The sequence below is a fragment of the Camelus bactrianus genome, chromosome 4 (assembly GCF_048773025.1).
Source record: "Camelus bactrianus isolate YW-2024 breed Bactrian camel chromosome 4, ASM4877302v1, whole genome shotgun sequence".
NCBI lineage: Eukaryota > Metazoa > Chordata > Mammalia > Artiodactyla > Camelidae > Camelus > Camelus bactrianus.
Window position 1 is genome coordinate 48,820,592 of NC_133542.1, and position 20,405 is coordinate 48,840,996.

Here is a 20,405-nt window from a genome sequence, read left to right on the forward strand (position 1 = left end):
CCCAGACTAATATTTTATATCTTAATAGGTATGTTTTCTCTTTATTTGCTTTTACACTTCTTCTTAGTAAATTATACTGATTTTCCATTGATAGTATTTAAATGAAAGGATAGTTGATTTAAAATACTAAGTAAATTAATAATACAAGTGGTATACAGATTTGGCAAATTCAAGAAAGTGATATGCAGATGATGTCTGGGGAACATGGGATTGCAGGTTTGCTCAGGAGTCTTACAAGAATATATGGCCCTCAAATAGATTAAAAAAAAATTTCTTCTGTATAGCAGAAGGAACTATATTCCATAATAACCTTTAATGAAAGAAAATATAAAAACAAGTGTATGTATACATGTGCATGACTGGGACATCATGCTATACACCAGAATTTGACACATTGTAGCTGACTTCAATTTAAAAAATGATGAAGGGTTGGAAACAAACAAACAAAAAGAATATATGACCCTCAGAAATAAAAATCTACTCAAATCTCCATCACTTTCCATAAATTAAACTATAATATAAGTTTAAACCATATAGAATAAGCTAGACTCTTAGCTGGGCCCTAGAGAATGGGCACTGTCAGAAGTACCAAAAAGAGAGTAGATCTCTAAAATGAAAGAAATTAATTATATAGAAGAAAGAGAAATAACTGCAGAAGTAGAAACAACCTAAGGGAGAGGGTTGCTGTATTTAGCAATATTGGGGACATACTTGCAATTAAAAAATTATTCTTTATTTACCTGAAATTCAAATTTAACTGGGCGCCCTGTACTCTAGCTGGTAACCCCTAAGTAATCACCCAAGCCAGAAACGGTAAATAGGCTTGAGCCAATGTGACATCATAAACAGTCTGACAGTGGCTGCCCAGGGTAGTAGATTAAGTCAGTGAAGAGGGTGTGGTGATCAATTAGTTACATCTGCAATTAACACTGGAGGAGGGAAGTAATGGCACCAACGTTGCTCATTTATCAGCCACCCTGGGCTTGTCCAACTCCTCATTTTACACAGTGAGGACCAGGGAAGACAAAGGACTTGCCCAGCCAGGCTCACAGCACAAGTCCACAGCTGGGCTGGACTAAACTCATTTGCAGCTCCATGCCGCCTGCTTGGAATCAAAACAGAATGTGACCAACGCCATGATTATGTAATTTCAGACTACCCTCAGCAAGCATCACCACCCACATCATCAGCCAGAATGCACAACGCCAGTCAGTCCCTCCACCTGATCCAGTTTATCATCATGACCACATTTGGATGCCCTAGAATATCACAAAAGATGTGAAACAAAATCCTTTTACAGTGAGAGTTCCGTTCAAGGAGATGTTGTTGTGACAGAAAGCACTCAGGGGTCTGACCCACCATGCTCTTCATGTACCACTCACGGGCTCTCAGTAGTACAGTTTCACATTTGACTCCTTGCTTTATTACTAAGCAGATATTTCACCTATTGTTTATGGAATTGGATAGGATTGAACTAAATTTGTGTTTTCTACTTCATCATTCTTTTGGTCCCTCCTCCTCCTGGGCCGGAGGTTCCTTATTGCTAAAAGAAGACTGTACCAGGTGGATTTTTATTTCAGCTCTAAAATTTCATTATTTTGTAATTCTATGTTTAATTTACAAACCAAGGTGAAATTCTCTCCTTATGGGAGAAAATGAAAATTGCTGGCCTAGAGACAACATCACCAGAAGGGTTTTAAACTAGCCTCTCTCACAAAGAGAATTATTTAGTCTAATTGTTTTATGTCTCCATTTAGATATTAGTCTTTTACTTTCCACTCTTCTTAATCAAGTTTATTCATTAGCTTTCTCATTCATTCTCTAAAGATGTATTTTCTAGAAAAATTGTAGATGCATTTTCCCTTTGAACCAGAAATCCCACTTCTAGGAATCCATCCCCAATTTACACTGGCACAAATATGACTTGTGGCCAAGGTTATTCCAACAGATTGGAAACAACCCAAATGTCCATCAATAGGGGACTGGCTGTACAAATTATAGTATATCCACACAAAGAAGTGCTATGCAGCTGTAAAAAGAATAAGGAGTGTACACAGTGATAAAACAGTGAGCTCCAGGAAAATTAAGTAAAAAAAGCAATGTGCAAACAGCGTATATAGTATGCTCCCTTTTGCATAAGAAGGAGAAAGATGAATAAACACACAGAAGTTTGTGCATATTTGTAATAAGAAACACCAGAATAATAAACTAAAAAACTAATAAAAATGGTTATCTATAGGGGTGGCACAGAACAGAGGGAAGCTGGATCAGAGCCAAATATTCTCTACTTCTTATATAGTCTTGAGTATAGAGGAGTAGAGAGTCACATACAAATTGTACACATTTTACATGCTCTCCCAGAGATCATACAATCAGCTAAAAATATAACACCAAAAGTAAGACACTTAAACACAGATCTGCTTTGAAGCAATTCAATAAATTGTAATCGAATTCAACTGAAATTAATAAAATTGAACTCATCTGACTGGATATGTACAAAGATTGAGCATTAGCTGGAATTCTCCAAGAAGCCATTGCAGGGTAGGCTGAAATGGTATAATTTCTTGGAGGAAAGAGAGAAACAAACACTTAAAAATGCCTTAAACCATGTTTTGCAATCATTTAGCCTAGCAAGAGAGGCTCTGAGAAACAGCAGCTCTAGATAAGCTACTGTGGAATGCAGCTAGTGGGAAAATGTCAATCACAGGGAATCAACTTAAAAGGAAGACTGAAATTTCACAGCAAATCGTTTAAAAAAAGATTTTTTCTTAACTTCAATTTTAAAAGTTGTATATATTTTAAAAATAAAATTAATTGGCAAGAAGAAAAAAATCAAGCCCTGAAAACTGAAAACAAAGGCATTTAAGAGTATACCAAGTTGCTAATGTAATCACACACAGAAGTCTGTACAGGGACTTCTGGACACATCTTTATTGTCTTAACTAAGCAGGGATATGGTCCCTCCTCGACTCCCAACCTCACACTCATTCATAGCTTTTTATTGTGAAAACAGTCAAACCTACAAAAAAGTTGAAAGAACAGTACAATGCCCACCATATACCTTTCACCATTCACCATTTTCCACATCTGCTTTCCTCTCTCTATAAATCTATACACATATATATGTATATATACATACACACATATATACGTACACACACACACATACACAGATTTTTGGTTTTGACACATTTCAAATTAACTTGGAAACACTGTGACACTTTATTCCTAAACAGTTCAGAATGCATCTCCAAAGAATGACATTCTCCTATGTCATTACAGCATCATCACACTTATGAACATGAATTAGTAATTCAGTATCATCTAATGTATAGTCCACATTGATTTCAATTTCCCAAATATGTCCTTTACATTAAAAAATTCCAGATGTAATCAACACACAAGCACTGCATTTGACTGTTGTATTTTTTAGTCTCTTTTCGTCTAGAACAGTCAGTCCCCTGCCTTTCTGCTGTTGTTCTTGCTTTCTGCAACATTAAGTTTTTTGAAGAATCCAGGCCAGGTGACTTCAAGGATATACCACATTTGTGTGACTACCTCCTCATGGTGAGATTAAAATTTAAACATTTTTGTTTAAAACATTAAAATTTATATTTTCTAGCTCAGTTCACTGAAAAAATCTAGAAGCAGTGAACCCCAATAGCAATGAGCATGCAGACTTTGGTTTCTAAATATGATTACCCACTGGAAAGAATCAGGGATCCTTCGAGAAATGGCTGATTCCAAGTCAAAGGCAGGTAAAATATAAGCACCCAAACTGATGGCGTAGAGTGAGGAGGAGCGAGAAGGAAGAAGGAGGAGGGAAAATAAGGGTCAAAAAGAGAGTGCTCTTCTATAGAGAAGAGTGCTAGCTTAAATGTGGAAGGAAGACTAGAATTAGAAAATGCAACCCCAATGTAATTAACAGTGACTCAAGCAAGGACCATCAATGGATGCCAAAACCACTGGGAGAGAGACTGTAGAGGACAGGTATTCATATGGTCTCAAAGTCTCACCCCACAGATCACTTAATAATTACTGAGGGAAAAGGGTATCTTTACAATAAATCTAGCAGATGTGACCTTAACCAAGTGATCAAATTTAACAAATTTGATTTATCCCCTGGTTGAGGGGGATAAATTAGGAGTTTGGAATTAACAGACACATACTACTATATATATATATATAATACAGAAACAAGTACCTACTATATAGCACAGATAACTGTATGCAATATCTTGTAATAAACAATAATGGAAAAGAATCTGAAGAATATATATATGTATATAAAACTGAATAACTTTGCTATACACCTGAAACTAACACAACATTGTAAATTAACTATACTTCAGCTTTAAAAAAAAAATGGTTAAAAGAGTAGTGTTCTTATCCAAATTGTTTAACCTGAATCTAATAGTGAAGAAACAATCAAACAAATCCAGATTTGGGATTTGCGGGAAATTTTACAGAAAAACTAACTGATTTGGGCTTTTAAAAAAGGTCAATGTCCTGAAAGCTCCCCTGACCCCAAGAAAGAAGAAACGTTCTAAATTAACGGAGACTAAAAAGCACATGACGAAAATTACAATGCATGCTCCCCAGCTGGACCTTTGATCCCTTCCTACCCACCTCTACAAATAAATGGCAAAAGGGATATTCTGGGGACAACTGAGGAAATTTGATTATGAACCATATATTAGGTAATATTATTGTATTACTGTTAGTTTTTAAAAATGTTGACAAATATACTATTGCTATGTAAGAGAATATAGTTGTTCTTAGGAGGTTCATGCTGACATATTTAGAGGTGACGTGTCATTGTAACTGCAAAGTATTGTCAAGTGCTTTAATAAAAGTGTGTTTGTGTTTGTGCGTGTGTATGTGTGTGTGTGCGTGTGCGTGTTGGGAGGGGGTTGTGTAGGGGACAGAAATGGAGAGGAAAATCCACACACAGCAAAATGCAAAGAACTGGTGAATCTAGGCAGAGGGTATATGATGCTCATTGTAGTTTCTTTTAACTTTTTTGATGGGTTTGGAATTTTTCAAAATAAAAAGCTGGACAAAGGCAGAAACATAAGAGCAACAAAAACTACTGTCTACATTAAAAAATGGTATCTGCAACTGATTGGAATATAGTCCATTATTAAATACTTATTAAATACTTTCAAAGATCCATGAATTCATAACGTTACCAAAAAAGGAGAGACTGAGAAAGCAGGAATCTCAAAACAAAACAAAAACAAAGATTCCTGGAGGTTCTCCTAAATTCCAGGCCATATGCCTGGCTCAGGGGTTCCAGCTGCCAGTGAGAGGGATGTGGTCTCACCTCCTGGAGGGAGCTGACAACTCTCAGGCAAGCTCGACACTGAACTGGCAATTGACTCTGCGGTGACACTGCAGGACAGGGAGAAACAGGTACTATGTATGTGTCTATTGGAGACAATGATCTGGCTGGGAAGGCTTCCCAGAGAAGTTTTGTGCTGAAACTGAGAACTGAGCAAAGATCCCTTTTTGCTAGCATGGGTGCTGGGTTGGGCTTGAGCTGCTTTGCTGTGCTGAAGGTCCTCGTACCCATTACTCTAGCAAGGGACCTGGAGTTTCAGAAGACATCCAGGACAAGAAGGGAGCCATTCCCTGGCACACACAAAGCCAACCTGCTATCTTAGGAGAAACCAGGACAGTACTATGAAACCGCTTGTGTGGGAACTTGGGGAAGTTTGGGGAAATTATGCTCTTATTGGCATTTGGGCATAATGTCTAGCCATCTGACCTAGGATTCTTTTCCTCAAGTCGAGTGATTCCTACGGTATAAAGGCTCAATCTTGGCCTCATGGAAATAATCAATTATTTAATCTTCTTAGTAAACAGATTCAAAGCCAAAGCCTTCTGTATAATTCAAAATGAAAGGCTATGCTCTATTAAAAAATCAAGCCATTCATTACAGAACCACCTAGAGTAGAACTTGAAGTACCTACCATATGCTTGAAATACTTAGCATGTTACTGATTTTCACGACAATCAGTCCATCTATTTTCTGAGTTCGAAGGAACCATTTATTTTTTATATACAAGTCACTGGATGAGTAGTAAGTTTAAAAGTGGTGTGTGTGTGATGAATGATTTACAGGGAGAACACATGTCTGCACGGAGAGGCTCATGCCAGTCTGGGTCGTCATCTGCTGACAGGCAGGAAGCTCCCTGGAGAGGTAGGTTGCGGAGGGACCCCAGAAACACAGAGGAAGCCTCTGTGGCCTCCGGAGCCCCAACTCCTATACCCTGAGGTCTGCTCACAGCAAGAAGCAGGGCAAGCCTTGCTCTCTGCCTCTTATTTTCCTCATTCAGCAAACAGGCCCCACCAGGATGATACCTGCTCCTCCTTCCCCACAGTATTGCCCCAGGCACTGGAGGAGGGTGTGTGAGAGGCAGTGCACCTAGTCGATGCCAGCACGGCCTCCAGAGCCACTTGGTCCCGGGAATTCCTTGGTGAGACACTCAACCTCTCCATGCCTCCATTTCCTCATCTGTGAAATGGGCAGAGTGGTGTCCAGCTCAGAGGGTTGGTATTTGGAGTATATGAGTTCATGTATGCACAGTGGAACAGTGCCTGCCCCACGGTCAAGGTCATAGAATTGTAGGCCAGTAGTACTACAAATTGGTTTTGTAGTGGGCCACCCAGAGGTGTCCATTCATGATTTCTGAGCACCCACTCAGTGCCAGGTCCTGTGCGAGGCTCTTGGGGTGCAGCCAAGGCTCAGGCAGGCAAGGTCTGTCCTGAAGGAGTTTGCAGTGTGCTGGGTAACACTGAAACCTCATCAGAGAACTGTAATACACTCAAGAAGGGGAAGAGATGAAGTAAGTGAAGAAAAGGCAAAGGGAGAGGCCAGGTGCCTCCTCCAGCTGGGGAGCAGGGCTGCTGAAGATTTAGGGAGGCTTTCATGAGGAGGTGACACTTGAACTAAATATCATAAAATACAGAGGATTGTGCCAGGTGTGGAGGGGGAACAGAGAGGGCATCAAGCAGTGGGAACACATAGGCAAAGGCCCTTGATCTGCAGAGAGCAGGTTCTATCCTTTAGCACGAGGGGATCAGACTAGAGGGGGACCTAGCAAAATGCTGATGCCAAAACTCAACCACTACTCATGGTGTGACCCTATGCAGGCCGCGGGACCCCTCTGGGGTCATTTCCTTCACCTTAGAATGGAGGGTTCTCTGCCTGGAGAGGTATGATGGAGGCTGCATGCCTAAGTGATAAGTAGCTCAGGAATGGAAGGGGAACCAGGCCCCAGCCCAGGAGCCCCTAGGGGAGGGAATCACATGCAGGGCCCAAGAGGGAAGCTAACAGAGTGAAGACAGGTGCTGATGGCTTCGAGCCACACAGAGTAAGGACATGACACTATCAAGGCTATCTGCTGTCCCAACCCTCTCCCTTTACAATAGGAGGCCCAGAGAGAGCAAGGGATGCACAGAGGCCACACAGCCAGTGCCAGAGTGCTGATCCTAGATCCCATGGCCCTGCCTCTACCTGGGTTCCCTGGGCCTTGAAGAATTGTGAGCATGGTGTGAGGAACTCTGCCAGCATCATCTCAGGTCATCTCACAACCAGCCAGGGTCAGTAGGATGCCACCGCCATTTCCAGAGGAGGAGCTGAGAGTGGGAGAGGCTAAGTAACCTGCTCGAGGCTACCAGCTAAGAAGCCCCAGAGCCTGGATGGGAGCCCCAGCCCATCTGACCCTGAGTCTAAAAAACACATCCGGTATTATCAGTTTAAAGGGTGACTGAGCCCATTAGCCCCTTTGGGCCTCAGTTTCTTCATCTGAACAAATGGGCAGAGGACCACCTTATGAAACAGGGTGAGGACAGAGCAGTCAATGCCATGTTGTGACACAGCTCCCAAGCTTTTGTTCCAGAGCACTTGCCTAGCAGCACCCCTGGGCCCTGACTCACTGGAGCAAGTCCCCACTGTCCTGGGAGGAAAGCAGACAGTTACAGACAAGGATGCTCAGGCTTCAGGGACAGGAGGTGGTTTGTGTAAGGCCAGCCAGCTGGGAGATGGCAAGGCCAGGATGGGAAGCCAGATGTCCTCACGTTGACCCAGTGCCCTGTCCTTTATTCCTTATTTGGAGCCACAGGTCCCCTCTGTGCACTCCTGGCCACTACGATCACGGGCCTTGCTGGCTGAAAGAGACTCCCAGGTCAGCCCGTCACAGTGAGACTCAAGAACCATAGTTTGACAAGAGGCCCTGTGGCCCACAATGCTGACTGCAGGGACTGCCAGATGTGCTGAAAACACTGACCGCAACTGCATTTTCACTGTGACATTCCAAAGGTGAATCCTGGGGCTGAATCAGTAGCTCTCTCCCCAAGCCAACTTGAGTCTGAATACTTACCCTCAAAACCGTTCCTACTCAGCTGACACACCTCACCTCCCCTCAGAGACCCCAGGTACTCCTGGGTGAAAGGCACCTTAGATTGGCAAGAATCACATAGGAATTTGCTAAAATTCAGAGTCAGAGTGAGTAGGTCTGGGGTGGGGCCTGAGAGTCTGCATTCCTAACATACTCTTAGGTGCGGCTGCTGGTCGGTGGACCACATTGCTTTAGAGACTGTCTAGACAGGATTTCCCAAATTTCCCTGATGATGAGAACTATCCAAAGCACTTGTTAAAAATCAGTTTCCCAGGCTTCTGTTCTGGAGATGCTGATCGGGGGACCTGGGAATCTGATTTTTAATTGGTAAACCAATAGCTCGCTCCCACTCCGCCCCACCTGATAAGTCCTGCCATCAGATCATTTGGGAAACATCACCTAGTCCAACCCCCTCATCTGGTGCCTGAATCCCCTCTGAGCATCCCCAACCAGGAGCCATCCTGTCTCCATCCGAGGGTGGCTCATCCCTCTGCGGCAGATGCTCTCACCCACTGCTGTGCATCAGAGTCACCTGGAGCACTAATAAAGTGCTCAGAGACCAGGCTCCTAGAAGTAGGACAGGGCCTGGCCAAGGTGACCAACTTGTCCCCATTTGCCTGGGCCTTTCCTGTTCACGTTTCCTGCTCCACCTTTATCATTTCTACCCCGTGAGGTTGGTATTACACCCATTTTACACATTTGTCCTCCTGGAGGGAGTCTTCTGATTCCCTCCCCAGTTCTTTCCAGACTCAACTTGTAATTCCAGACCCGACTCAGTGTAACCTACGGCTGGGCTGTATCCTAGCAGCATCAGCCGTACCGTAAGTAGTACGAGTAATTTATTTATTTAGAATGAATTATTTACACCCAGCATATTTCCAGGCGGTGAAAGACGCATCAACAATGAGGCCATTGGAGTTACACGCTGGGAACTGATATCACTTTAGATACCATGGTCTTGAATTAAAAATGGGGGTCAGAACCTTGAATTGAATCTTTTACCAGATGGACAGGAAAGATATGTTGGGTCCTTGGCAGGAATAGATTGGGAACCACCACGCACTCGATAGCATCGTGCCCTTCTTTGCCTCTGCTTCCGTGAAAACTCAACCAGAAAAGAGTATGCGCACTGCTCACAGATGCCTTGGGCTTATATGGCCTCTCCTGCAGGTTCTCTGTTTTAATTTTACTGTTCTGAATCACCTTCATGGTCTGTGATAGCTAATTTCATCCACAAAACTTTGAATCTAGAGACAAATGGAGACATAATTCTTCAAGGAGCTCCCTGCCCAGGGCCAGGCTGGCATCTCAGGTGCCAGAAGCATCAGCGATGATAATATGAACCTTAATCTGTAGCAAGCTTACAGTCTGCAAAGGGCCTCCACCTGCCACACCTTCCCTGTCCTAGTTGATGCTCTCAATGGCCCCAGAAGAAGGGCAGATTTAGTTAGCCCATCTCACAGGTGAGTTCAGCGAGGCTCCCGGAGGTTGCCAATCTGCCCAAGCCTGCTGTCAGTGGAAGACAAAGGAGGGACAATTACCCAGAGCCGCTGGATTCCAGGCCTCTGTTCTGGTTACTACACCCACTGCCTCTCTGCCATGTCCACCTGTCCTGGGGGTGGCAGTGTTGGGCAGTAGAATTGGCACTGGTCTGGGAGAGTATACAGAAGGCACTGCACTTGAATAAGGGAATGAGTAAATAAATATGAGCATGATTCAATGAATGAATGAATGAATGAGAACACCTCCCTTTCTCCCCAGAAGATCAATGGGATCTGCTGGGATCCCTGCTGAGGGCTCAGCTCATACTTCCTACAACCCATGTGTATGCAAACCAATTGCTAGCACCCTTTTCCTGCCTCACATATGACACTCCACCTGCTCTCAGAACCTTTTTTATTGCACCAGGCATCCAATCTTATAACCAGGAAGGGCCATCCACTGTCTCCAATCCTCGGGGTCTCTCCTGCCCCCTCCATTTGGCCATAGTGAATGTCTTTAATATCTCTTCCCTTTCTCCTCCCCCATCTATTTTTTCTTTTTTAATGAATCCAGAAGGTGGAAGCATCTCATAGATTATTAATGTGCTAAATGGCCCCTCTGGAGATCAGCGCCAAGAAATGGCTCCAACCCGCCCTGGATTATTGGCCTCCGTTCTCTTTCTTAGAGAGCAGTGCAGCAGCAGCAGGAGCAGCAAAGTTTCCAGCTGTGCCTAATCACATCATAGCTCCTAAGTGGCTTTCGGTCAAGTCCACAGTCTCTGTCAGCCACTCCACGGCAAGGGCATGGCATCACCTGGGCTGGCAGTGGTGGAACTTTGGCCTGCTGGATTCTGATTCTTGGGGGCTGAGAAGCAGACCTTGTGTGCACTTTGAGTATCTTGCTGAAGAACCCCCATCCTGCCTCGGATGCCTTAGTTTCAGGGTCTGCAGTGCTGTTGATGCAGAACAGGGAGTGTGACCAGAGGTCTGCTCCTGGGGAGGAATCCTTGTCATTGTAATATTATCACATTACAACATTGTAACAGCACCTACTGTTTTGTAGTCTTTAAAAAGTGTTTTCACCTAAAAAAGGAAGAGCCTTATTGATTCTCACAACTGCACAAAACATGTAAGGCTAATTTGCTATTCCCATTTTACATAAGAAAAGTGGGGCTGAGAAAGATAAAATAAAACACAATATAATTACAAAACACTGGAGAGTGAGCCAGGGGACCCAGCTTTGCTGTTACTGTGAGAACATGGGTCCTACCCACTTTGGGCCTGTTTCCCAGTCTGTATGATGGGGGGACTGGACCCAGTGATTGCTAAGGCTCTTTGCCTTTCTTTGACTCTACCTCAAATTCCACAAACCACAGCTAACTAAGAAAACAATCTCTGGATTTCTCAGGCAACCCACAGCTTTAATAAGGTAGTCACTTGAGAAAGTCAAGTCAGATGACAAAATTTCTGTTCCTATAAAAGAAACAGCATCAACCGACAGTTTAAAGGTATGCTGGAATTCGGTAAATAGCAAAGGGCCTGATTTGAGGGTTTTCACTGATTTGGTTTTTTAAATGTCAAAACCAAGCATGATTTAGACTTTTCAGAAAACAAGTCCTAAATGTGCCAACACTTAGGCAGAGTCAAGGTTCTCCTGTTCACATGACCTCCTCACCTCTGCTCTCTCGTGTGAGCTCCAAGGAGACAGCCCCATCGCACAAACTGCAATGTTCCGGCCCAGCAAGGTCCACAAGGAGTGCCCCGGCAGGCCCGGAGGCAGGGTGGGCTGCCGAGGGGAAGCTTGGGACAGTGCCAGGAGAAATGCATCTACAATTTAATAATCTGCTGCGGATGCCTTTTAAAGGACAGGCTCTGCGGGAAACGGTTCTTGACGAAATAGTGTTTGCGTTTTCCTGTGAGCAGCCCTTTATCCCTTCAGGAATCTGACTTTATTTTCATCAGCGAGGCTATTTCTGTCTGCAAGCTGAGGCAGCTATCATCTCACTCCCAAGAAGGAAGGGGTTTTTGTCCTGGTCTCAGGTATGAACCCCCTCTGGCCATATCTCCTGTACCTTTGCTGCGCTCTGTCTCCATCTTCCCCACCCAGCTCCAAACCCTCCGGCTTTGCCCCAGGCCCCGTGCTTTCAGACAGACAGACCAGGCTGGTGGGAGGTCTGCAGAATTGGTCCCAAAAGTGCAGGGCAGGGTCAGAAGCAAGCCACCTTCAGGTCTCTGAGGAAAGGATTCTACGGAGGTCCGAAAACATTTTTCAAAGGAAACATATTAGTTGAAAAGCATCAAGGCCAGAGATGGGAGATGTGGGCTGAGGCCATTTCAGGTGTCCCTTCATGTCCTATCACCAGGGGGCTGCAGTTGGAGAGTCCTTGGGTCCCCCCAGGTCTTACAGGCTCTGATGATCTGCCCTTGTCATTAGGAATGAAACTGGGACCTCGAAGGCAGGCATCCGGCTCTCTGCAAACACGCCCAGGTACCGCTCAGCATCTGAGCCAGGCCTGCACCAGGCACAGGGTGCAGGGGCAAATGAGAGCAGGCACTGCCCTCAGGCAGCTTGACGCCGGGTGTGTGCCAGGGCAGCAATCACCGTGGGAGGGGTATGCAGGTAAGGGAGCAAAGAGGAAGGAACGGGAAACTTCACAGCGGAGGAGGCAGCCAAACTGCACTAGGAAGGATGAGCACAGTCCTGCAGGTGGAGAGGGAACAGCCTGTAAGTGATCGGTGGCATGAAGGAGCAGGTGGGTGGCAAAGAGAGGGGCGAAATGAAAGAGCACCTCTTGCCACGTCACAGGCTATGGACTTTGTCCTGGGGATATCTGCCCCAGCAGCATACCCTGCTGTCACCTCCATGTCCTCTTTCCAACAGGAGCTGTGTAAATTGAAGTTCTGTGGACCAGGGGCACTCATCAGAGTCTTGATGTCTGGGAGATGAATGGGACTTAGAGATCACCTAGCCTCGCAAGTCCCTAGGAACCAACCGTATCTACATCACTTGAGCCACTGGTATTGAAATGGCAGTGGGGGTGAGGAGTGGGGCCCACAGTCTTTGAGGGATTTGATGAATCCTTTAACCTAGACCTGCTCAGCGTGGAGCCCGATAATTTGCATTAACACAAGCAAATCCTTGGCCCCCGTAAGTGACTCACCGTATAGTTTGAGAGCCAGCAACCTAGAATATGCCTACTCCATGTATTAAATCTCCCCAACAGCAGGACTGGATGAGACTGGGGTGTTCAGAGCAACAGGGAACTCACTATATCACAGCCAGGCAGCCCACTCCATGCCAGATGCCTCCAGCAGCAAGGACTTACTTGCAGGGAGCAGAGAACCCTGCTCACCGCTAACAGCAGCCATTGATCCTGCATCTCCAAACCTACAGCTCAGAGAACCAGCAAAATCCCTCAAAAAGCCATGCAGCTTTTTGTAGGCTGACTCCTCCCTCCTTCCCAGGGCCCTGCAGGTTCTCCAGTCTGAAGACATTCAGCTCTCCAATAGCCAGACCCCGACCCTTCCCAGATGCCTCCCAGGCTATGCCCTGGTGAGTCTGTCCCAGTGTGAGGCCCAGATCTGAGCTTCTACCCTGGGCGGGTTCTGACCAGGAGGATAGGGACCAAGCCTGCCATGCACACCCTGGGCTCCATGCAGGTCCCTGCAACTAGTTGGAGGAGCTGATGCTCCCAGTGACTCACATCACGACTTACACAGTATTAGCCTCTCGACATAGCAACCATGAATCAAGAAGCCCGGCAAAAGGCAAAAGTTAAATTTAACTGATTTTAGCACCACCGTGGATTTTTACCCTTTTGTGGCGCAAATCCCTATTTTTGTAGCACGAGGAAACAGAACCAACTGATTATGCATTCCAGGCTGTCTCTGTCCAGCAAGCATTGTTCCCCCAAAGGGCAGTCAGAGCTCCTTTTCAATTACACAAATTACATGCATTTTCCCATTTGTGGAACTCTGTTTCGGAGCCCAATTTTGAGTAAGTTAAGGGACTCATCAAATCCCTTGGGCAACAGTAGACCCACTCATCCAGCCCTCCACCGTCTCTTCAGGCAAGCTCAGCCTCCAGGAGGTGGGGAGTGGGTGGAAGATCCTCAGAATCTGGTTTGTAACAAATGGGGCTGAGTTCCCCAAGAGTGCAGGATAGGTCAGAAATCCTCCAGGGCTATTCCCGATAGGGACTTAGATCTTTGTTCCTACAACCCCCTTACCCCTTTCCTGGGCTCATCCTATGATTCTGCCTTTCAGGTCCCCAGAGCTGTCCCACCTGCTGGGCAGTGTCGAGTTCTTAGCCCCTCAGTGTCCCTGATCCATACACAGCTGGAGACCTTGGTCTGGCCCAGTGTCTGGCAACAGATGTGCATGGCTGTGGTGGACAAGAATGGTGCACAAGAATCACCCCAGGAGCCTGTCCACAATGCAGAGGGATTCTTTTGAGGTGGAGGCTGAGAATCTGCATCTTTCCCAAGTCCTCTGCCTCCCCCGTGGTCAAGTTCACATCATGAGCAACCCTGCTATGGAGAGTTTCAGACTCCCCAGCTTATCCCCTGCACTTGGTTTGGTTCAGCACTCAGTGAGGACCTACTGTGTGCCAGGCCCTGTGCTAGGCACTGGAAACTAGGAGATGAAGGAAATGAGAGCTTGTGACTCCAAGAAGCTTATAATCTAGTAGGGAAGACCCAGATATAGAATAAACTATTTTCCACAGAATGTAACACATTTAATAACGAAACACCATATGCAGTATCGAAGTGATGCAGAACCACATACGCTCCTCAATCTTCTTTTCACTTTCACTTTCCTAAGACACCTTTAAGCATTTTTTCCTAATTTCACTTGACTCGTGAAGTTGTAAGACCACAGGTATACTATATATCTGTTTATGCATTGTATGTATACCTGTGTTTTATATATAAAAAGAGTGAGGTTTTTTTGCCCTTTTCCCACAAGAATGAATTTTCACCCCCTTGAGGGACATGACCCCCTACATTGAGAAGACATTGTTTAGAAGGGAACAATCAATTCAATTTTGGGGTTGGGGATGGGAGGCACAGAAGGAAAGGGATCAGGGAAGGCATCACAGAGGAAGCGGTACCTACCTAGGGCTTTGAAGGGTGAACATCAGCATCCAGTCTCACTTTCTGAGCAATGTGAGTTCCTGCTTTCACCCAAGAATCCCTCCCTCCTGTGGCAGCCAGCCTCTGAGATGGTCCCTAGTGGACCTCACCTCCTGCTATAGCTTGTAAAGTCCTCTCCCTCACTAAATAGGAGCTAATTTGTGATCAATAAAACATGGTGTGCAACTTCTGAAGCTAAGTTCTAAAAAACTTTGCCACCTCTGTCTCCTAGATGACTTGCTTTGGGGGAAGCGAGCTGCCATGCCGTGAGGCCCCTCTAGCAGCGCTATGGAGAGGATCCCATGGAGAAGCCCCATGTGAGGGAGCAAGCGTGGGAGCAGACATTCCAGCCCCAAGCAAGCCTTCAGATGATGCCAGCCCCCGTCTCCCAATCTTCCAGCTGGACCTCAAACATCATGGAGCAGATGCAAGCCATTCTGTGGGTCTGAATTCCTGACCCACAGAAATGATAGAGTAATAAATGATTATTGTTGTTTTAAGCCACTAGATTTTGAGGTCATTTGTTATGCAGCAAAATACAATACCACTCCCGTCTCAAAACCCAAGTTTCCTGTCTTGTCAGCTCCAGAGGCTGTCTTGTTCATGCTGAGGTCAGGTAGCTCTGTTTGGCAAGCCAGGAGTCTGCAACACTGTGCTTGCTCCTATAGCTCCTAGGGAATTCTGAGGGGCAGATAGTTCTAGGTGAGGCTGTGAGAAGGTCAGGAAGCTCCCTGGATTCTTCTCTGGCTGGGGAGTTTCCAGGAAGCTTGGTCTCTTGTGTCTGGACAAATTGTCCATCTACAGATCCTTCCATCCCTCCCTCCATCCCTCTGACCATTCAGCCGAAATCTGATAAGGTCTGTGAAGTATTAGGCACCAGGAAGAACAGGGGTAACTCAGGCCCAGTTTCTGTCCTCAAGATGCTCACAGCCCAACTAAATATGCCCCCACATCTGTAAAGCCCTAAGCAGGGAAAGGCAGAGGGGTCTAGGGGATGGGCTGTGTATATGTTCTGCTAGAAAGTAAATAGGAGAAAGCGAGAGAAAGAAAAAGAGGGACTACTTTGGCTAGTGCAGTAAGGAACCTAGAAGAGGCAGTATTTAAGCTGGGTCTCTGAGAATGGTAGGACTTGTCATACAGGTCATGGGGAGAATGGGATGTTTCAGGTGGTGGGAAATGTTTCAGGAAAGACAAGAAATGCTAAGTGTTGAGGTATTCAAGGGGGTATTCAACTCAGGGAGTAGCAGGATGCAGGGCAGGGGTGACAACAATAGTAAAACATGAGACACTTAATGATTGGGACATGCCAGGTGCAGTTCTAATCACTGCTTAGTCACTCAGCCACATGGCAGCCCAATGAAGTCAGTCCTCTTATTACCCTGCTTTTACAGATGGGAGGCTGAGGCCAGAGAGGCAGTGCCTGGCCCTGACCAGCAGGTGTCTAGCGTGCTCCTTGGTACTCAGGAGAGGAAGCTCAAGGGTGGAGAAGGTACGTGACTCCACCAAGGTCTCACGGCTGAGGGGGCCGCAGGGCTGGAAGCCAGGCTCCCCCAGCACACTGAGCTGTGCTGGCTTCCAGCTCCGTGGTTAGGTTTGCACCAAAGCACGCCGAGTTGCTCTTCTGGCCTCGTCCCGTTACGCTCGCCCACACTTAGTGTGGCCTGCTCCGGCCACAGCGAGTGACTCACTGCTCCCCAAGCCCACACGCTTTCCCACCTCCCGCTTTTGCACGCCCAGTTTCCTCTGCCAGCAAGCATGCTCCTCCATGTCTCCAGCTGTCCGACGCCCTCTCCTCCTTCGCAGCTGGCTCACCTCCCATGAGAAGCCTTCCTTAACTCCAGGCTGAGTGGGTGGCCCTCCCCTGGGACCTCACTCTTCCCTCATCACAGCTCTGCCATGGCTGCCTCCCACCTCCCCTCTGGCCATGATCTTGGGGCTCTACCCCCAGCACCCCACCTATGCTGGGCTGGACTCAGGTCTTCAGTCAATGGAAGCAGATCTCCTGGGGTCTGGCTCCTTCCTCCCTTCATTCTCCCTCTCCCCATTCATCACACTCCAGCCCCACTGCCCTCTTTTCTGTTCCCTGAACATGCCAGGTCCTTCCCGTAACAGGTTGTCTGCATGTGCCATTCCATCCTGACGTGGTGGACTATTCTTTACCCATCCAACTCCCTCTCATGCTTCAGGTCTCAGCTCAACTGTCACCTCCTCCAAGAGACTTTTCCTGACTGTTTTGAGCTAGTCACTATCCCATCACCCCATTTACCTGTATCCTAGCCCAATCTCCTTCCCACAATCTTATCTCAAGGGCCAGACTGCCCTCGAGCTTAAATCCTGGCTCTATTACCTATGAGCTGAGGGTCCTTGGGCAAGTTATTTAGTCTCTGTGTACCTCAGTCTCCCTATCTATAAAATGAGATGTTAAAAGTACCGACAGCATAGAGAAGTTATAAGGAGTAAATGAACTAATGAAAGTAAGTGCTCATAATAGTGTCTGATACCTCATAAGCCTGACATATATACTATGTACATGTTGTTCTTAGTATTATTAATTGTTTATTTGCTTCCTGCCTGCCTCCCTCCTAGAATGTAAGCTCTAACAGGGTAGGGACCGTGTCTGTCCTGTTCAGCACTGTATCGCCCATGTCTACCAAAATTCCAGATACACAGTAAGTTGCATTATATTTGTTAGATGGATGAATGGATGATGGATGGGTGGATGGATGAAGCAAAGAAGCAAAACATGTGCCTGGGCCACCATTCATCCTGGGTGGTCACATCTTTCTACACTCTCCTCTCCTGTATTCCAAACAATGGCTAGCACAGGTGAGTTTCATCTAAACAGACCATGCACTCGTAGAACATTTGACAGTGTAGAGTGAAAGAGTGAATAACAGCCAGAAGTCCAGGGAAAGGCTAAACTAAGGACAAAGGCAGTCTTAGTGGACAAAAGAATTTCAGTGTGGGGAGAGAGGTTTGGATCATCTGGTTAAGGAAACAGCGAGAGCAGGGCTCCGAGGCCTGTAGATCTAGGGTGCATTTGGGGAAGGTGGGGCTGAGGCATGAAGTGAGTGGCAGGGATAGATGAGACTGGACAGGAAGACTGGCTGGACATTGATGGCCATGAAAGTTGGGCCAGGGAGTCACTAAAAGACTTCAAACACCAATGGTGGCATCAGGCCTGCCCTTTAGAGACCCACCGTGAGAGCCATGTCAGGACAGGACAGAGGATCAGGCCAGGAGGTGAAGGCAGTGGGAAGTTGTGCCATCATCCAGGAAAGAGTAGGTGAGGCCTGAACTGGCAAGGAACCGTGTTGGGCAAGGAACCATTGCTGCGAAAGATTGGTGGCCAATCAAAGACAGTTCCCCAACCAAAGGTGGCCAGGATCTTACCTGTACCAGATTCCAGCCTTGGAGGGACTCTGCGATGATGGACGTAACAGATGGACAGACTCCTCCAAACACCATCAAGTGGTTCGGCCCGTATTTTATTGCATCGTAGAAGGCTTTCAACCCTTTTGCATTATCACACTGGGGAGCAACACACAGAAAGAGAAGAGCATATTAGAAACAGCTTTCCCCAGGGACAAGGGCCCAACAGTGGATTCACAAACAAATCTTCCTCATGGGAAACATGGGTTTCAGTTCTCCCATCGTGAGCCCTTTATTTAAGCCAGCCCTGAGTCAATGCTGTGGGTTCAGTGAGGCGTGGTCTTGGTACCCTCTTTGCTGGCTGTCCTCCACCTGAGTGCTCTCCAAATTTGAGACTCTGGCTCCTCAGTTATCTCTCTTCAGGGCACACTGAGGAAAGGGTGCCCAAATGCCTCACCCTGGGGCCCCACACCACGGTCATTTACATTTTAAAAGAAGACGAATCCATACCTATTAAGTAGGCTATTATTAAAAAAGCAGAAAATAACAAGTATTGGCAAGGATGTGGTAAAATCAGAATCCTTGTGCATTGCTGGTAAGGATACAAAATGGTGCAGCTTCAACAGAACACAGTACTGCAGTTTCTCAAAAAGTTAAAGTTACTACATGATCCAGCATTCCACTTCTGGGTAAATACCCCAAAAGAACTGAAAGCAGGGACTGGAAGAGATATTGTACACTCATGTACAGAGCAGCATTATTCACAATAGCCAAAAGGCATAAACAACCCAAACATCCATCAGGAGATGAATGGATGAACAAATTGTGATTTATACATACAACGGAATATTTTTCAGCCTTAGGAAACTCTGACACATGCTACAACATGGATGAAACTTGAAGACATTGTGCCAAATGAAATAAGCTAGACACAAAAGGACAAATACTGTGTGATTCCACTTAGATGAGATATTTAGAAGAGTCAAATTCATAAAGACAGAAAGTAGAATAGTGGTTTACCAGGGTCTGGGGGAGGGGAACGGGGAGTTACTGTTTAATGAGCACAGTTTCAGTTTGGGAAGATGGAAATGTTCCGGAAATGGATGGATGGTGGTAGCGGCTGCAGGTTAGTGTGAATGTACTTAATGTCACTGAACTGTACACCTAAAAATCATTAAAGTGGTACATTTTATGTTATATACATTTTTATCACAATAAAAAAGGAGGAGGAGGTGAATCTAAAGGGAAGAAATCATTCAGCAGATACCTGCCAAACATCACTCTGTGTTCAGCCCAGGGCTCGATGTTGAGGAAACAGAAAAGTTGGACACAGCTCCTGCCCAGGAGCTCACATGTGAGGGGGGAAACAGATCCCGGCGATCCACTGTGGGAATGAACAAAGACAAATGTCTGCGGATGTTGGGAGTCAGTCAAGGCTCACCTCCCCCTCTCTCATCAGGCTGGTGGCCAGCTCTCCCCTGGACAGAGGCACTGGCTGCTAACTGGGCATCTTGCTTCCCCTGGGGCCCAGTTAAGCCTGTTCATCACCAAGCAGTCTGAGGCTCCTTTGTAAAACATATATTAGTCCTTTATACTCTCCTGCTTTCTGTGCACTTAAAACCCAAACTCCTATCAGAATATAACTCTCAAAAGGTTAAAAACATAATTCTAGTGAAAATCAATAGAGGGTACATGTCAACCTTTTATTTAACTCATTAATAAAGGGGATCTGCAGGATGACAAAGTGGATTCGAAAGAAAGTTTTGAGAGATGAGGATTTTTACAGTGGGTGGAAAAATAAGAAATAAGATTGCTAAATTAGATATAAAACTGGCTAATGTCCAACAGGGCAATAAAACTATAATCTTTGGGGACAGAAAAGAATATCATTGAAAACCAGCACATCTTATCAGTTTTAGAGAATTATAAGATGTCTGGGACTTAAATTCCCCAGTCGGATGACCTTAGGCAGGGCTATCAGAAAGTGCCGTTAAGTGTTAGGCTGACAGGTT

At 45.8% G+C, this 20,405-nt stretch overlaps 1 protein-coding gene across 4 annotated transcripts in view; it reads right to left on the bottom strand.

Moving 5' to 3' along the window:
• The window catches only part of GABBR2 (gamma-aminobutyric acid type B receptor subunit 2), a 353,312-nt gene that overhangs the window by 209,254 nt on the left and 123,653 nt on the right, over positions 1-20,405 (bottom strand). For 2 of the 4 annotated variants that reach the window (XM_074361882.1, XM_074361883.1), the window contains exons 3-4: positions 19,661-19,777; positions 18,415-18,552 (exon numbers count right to left, since the gene is read on the bottom strand). In XM_074361882.1, the coding sequence (XP_074217983.1) occupies positions 18,415-18,489 (75 nt within the window). In that variant the 5' untranslated portion in view covers positions 18,490-18,552; positions 19,661-19,777. The remainder of the gene's footprint in view (positions 1-18,414; positions 18,553-19,660; positions 19,778-20,405) is intronic. The other 2 variants (XM_074361881.1, XM_010952930.3) reach the window with 1 other exon arrangement.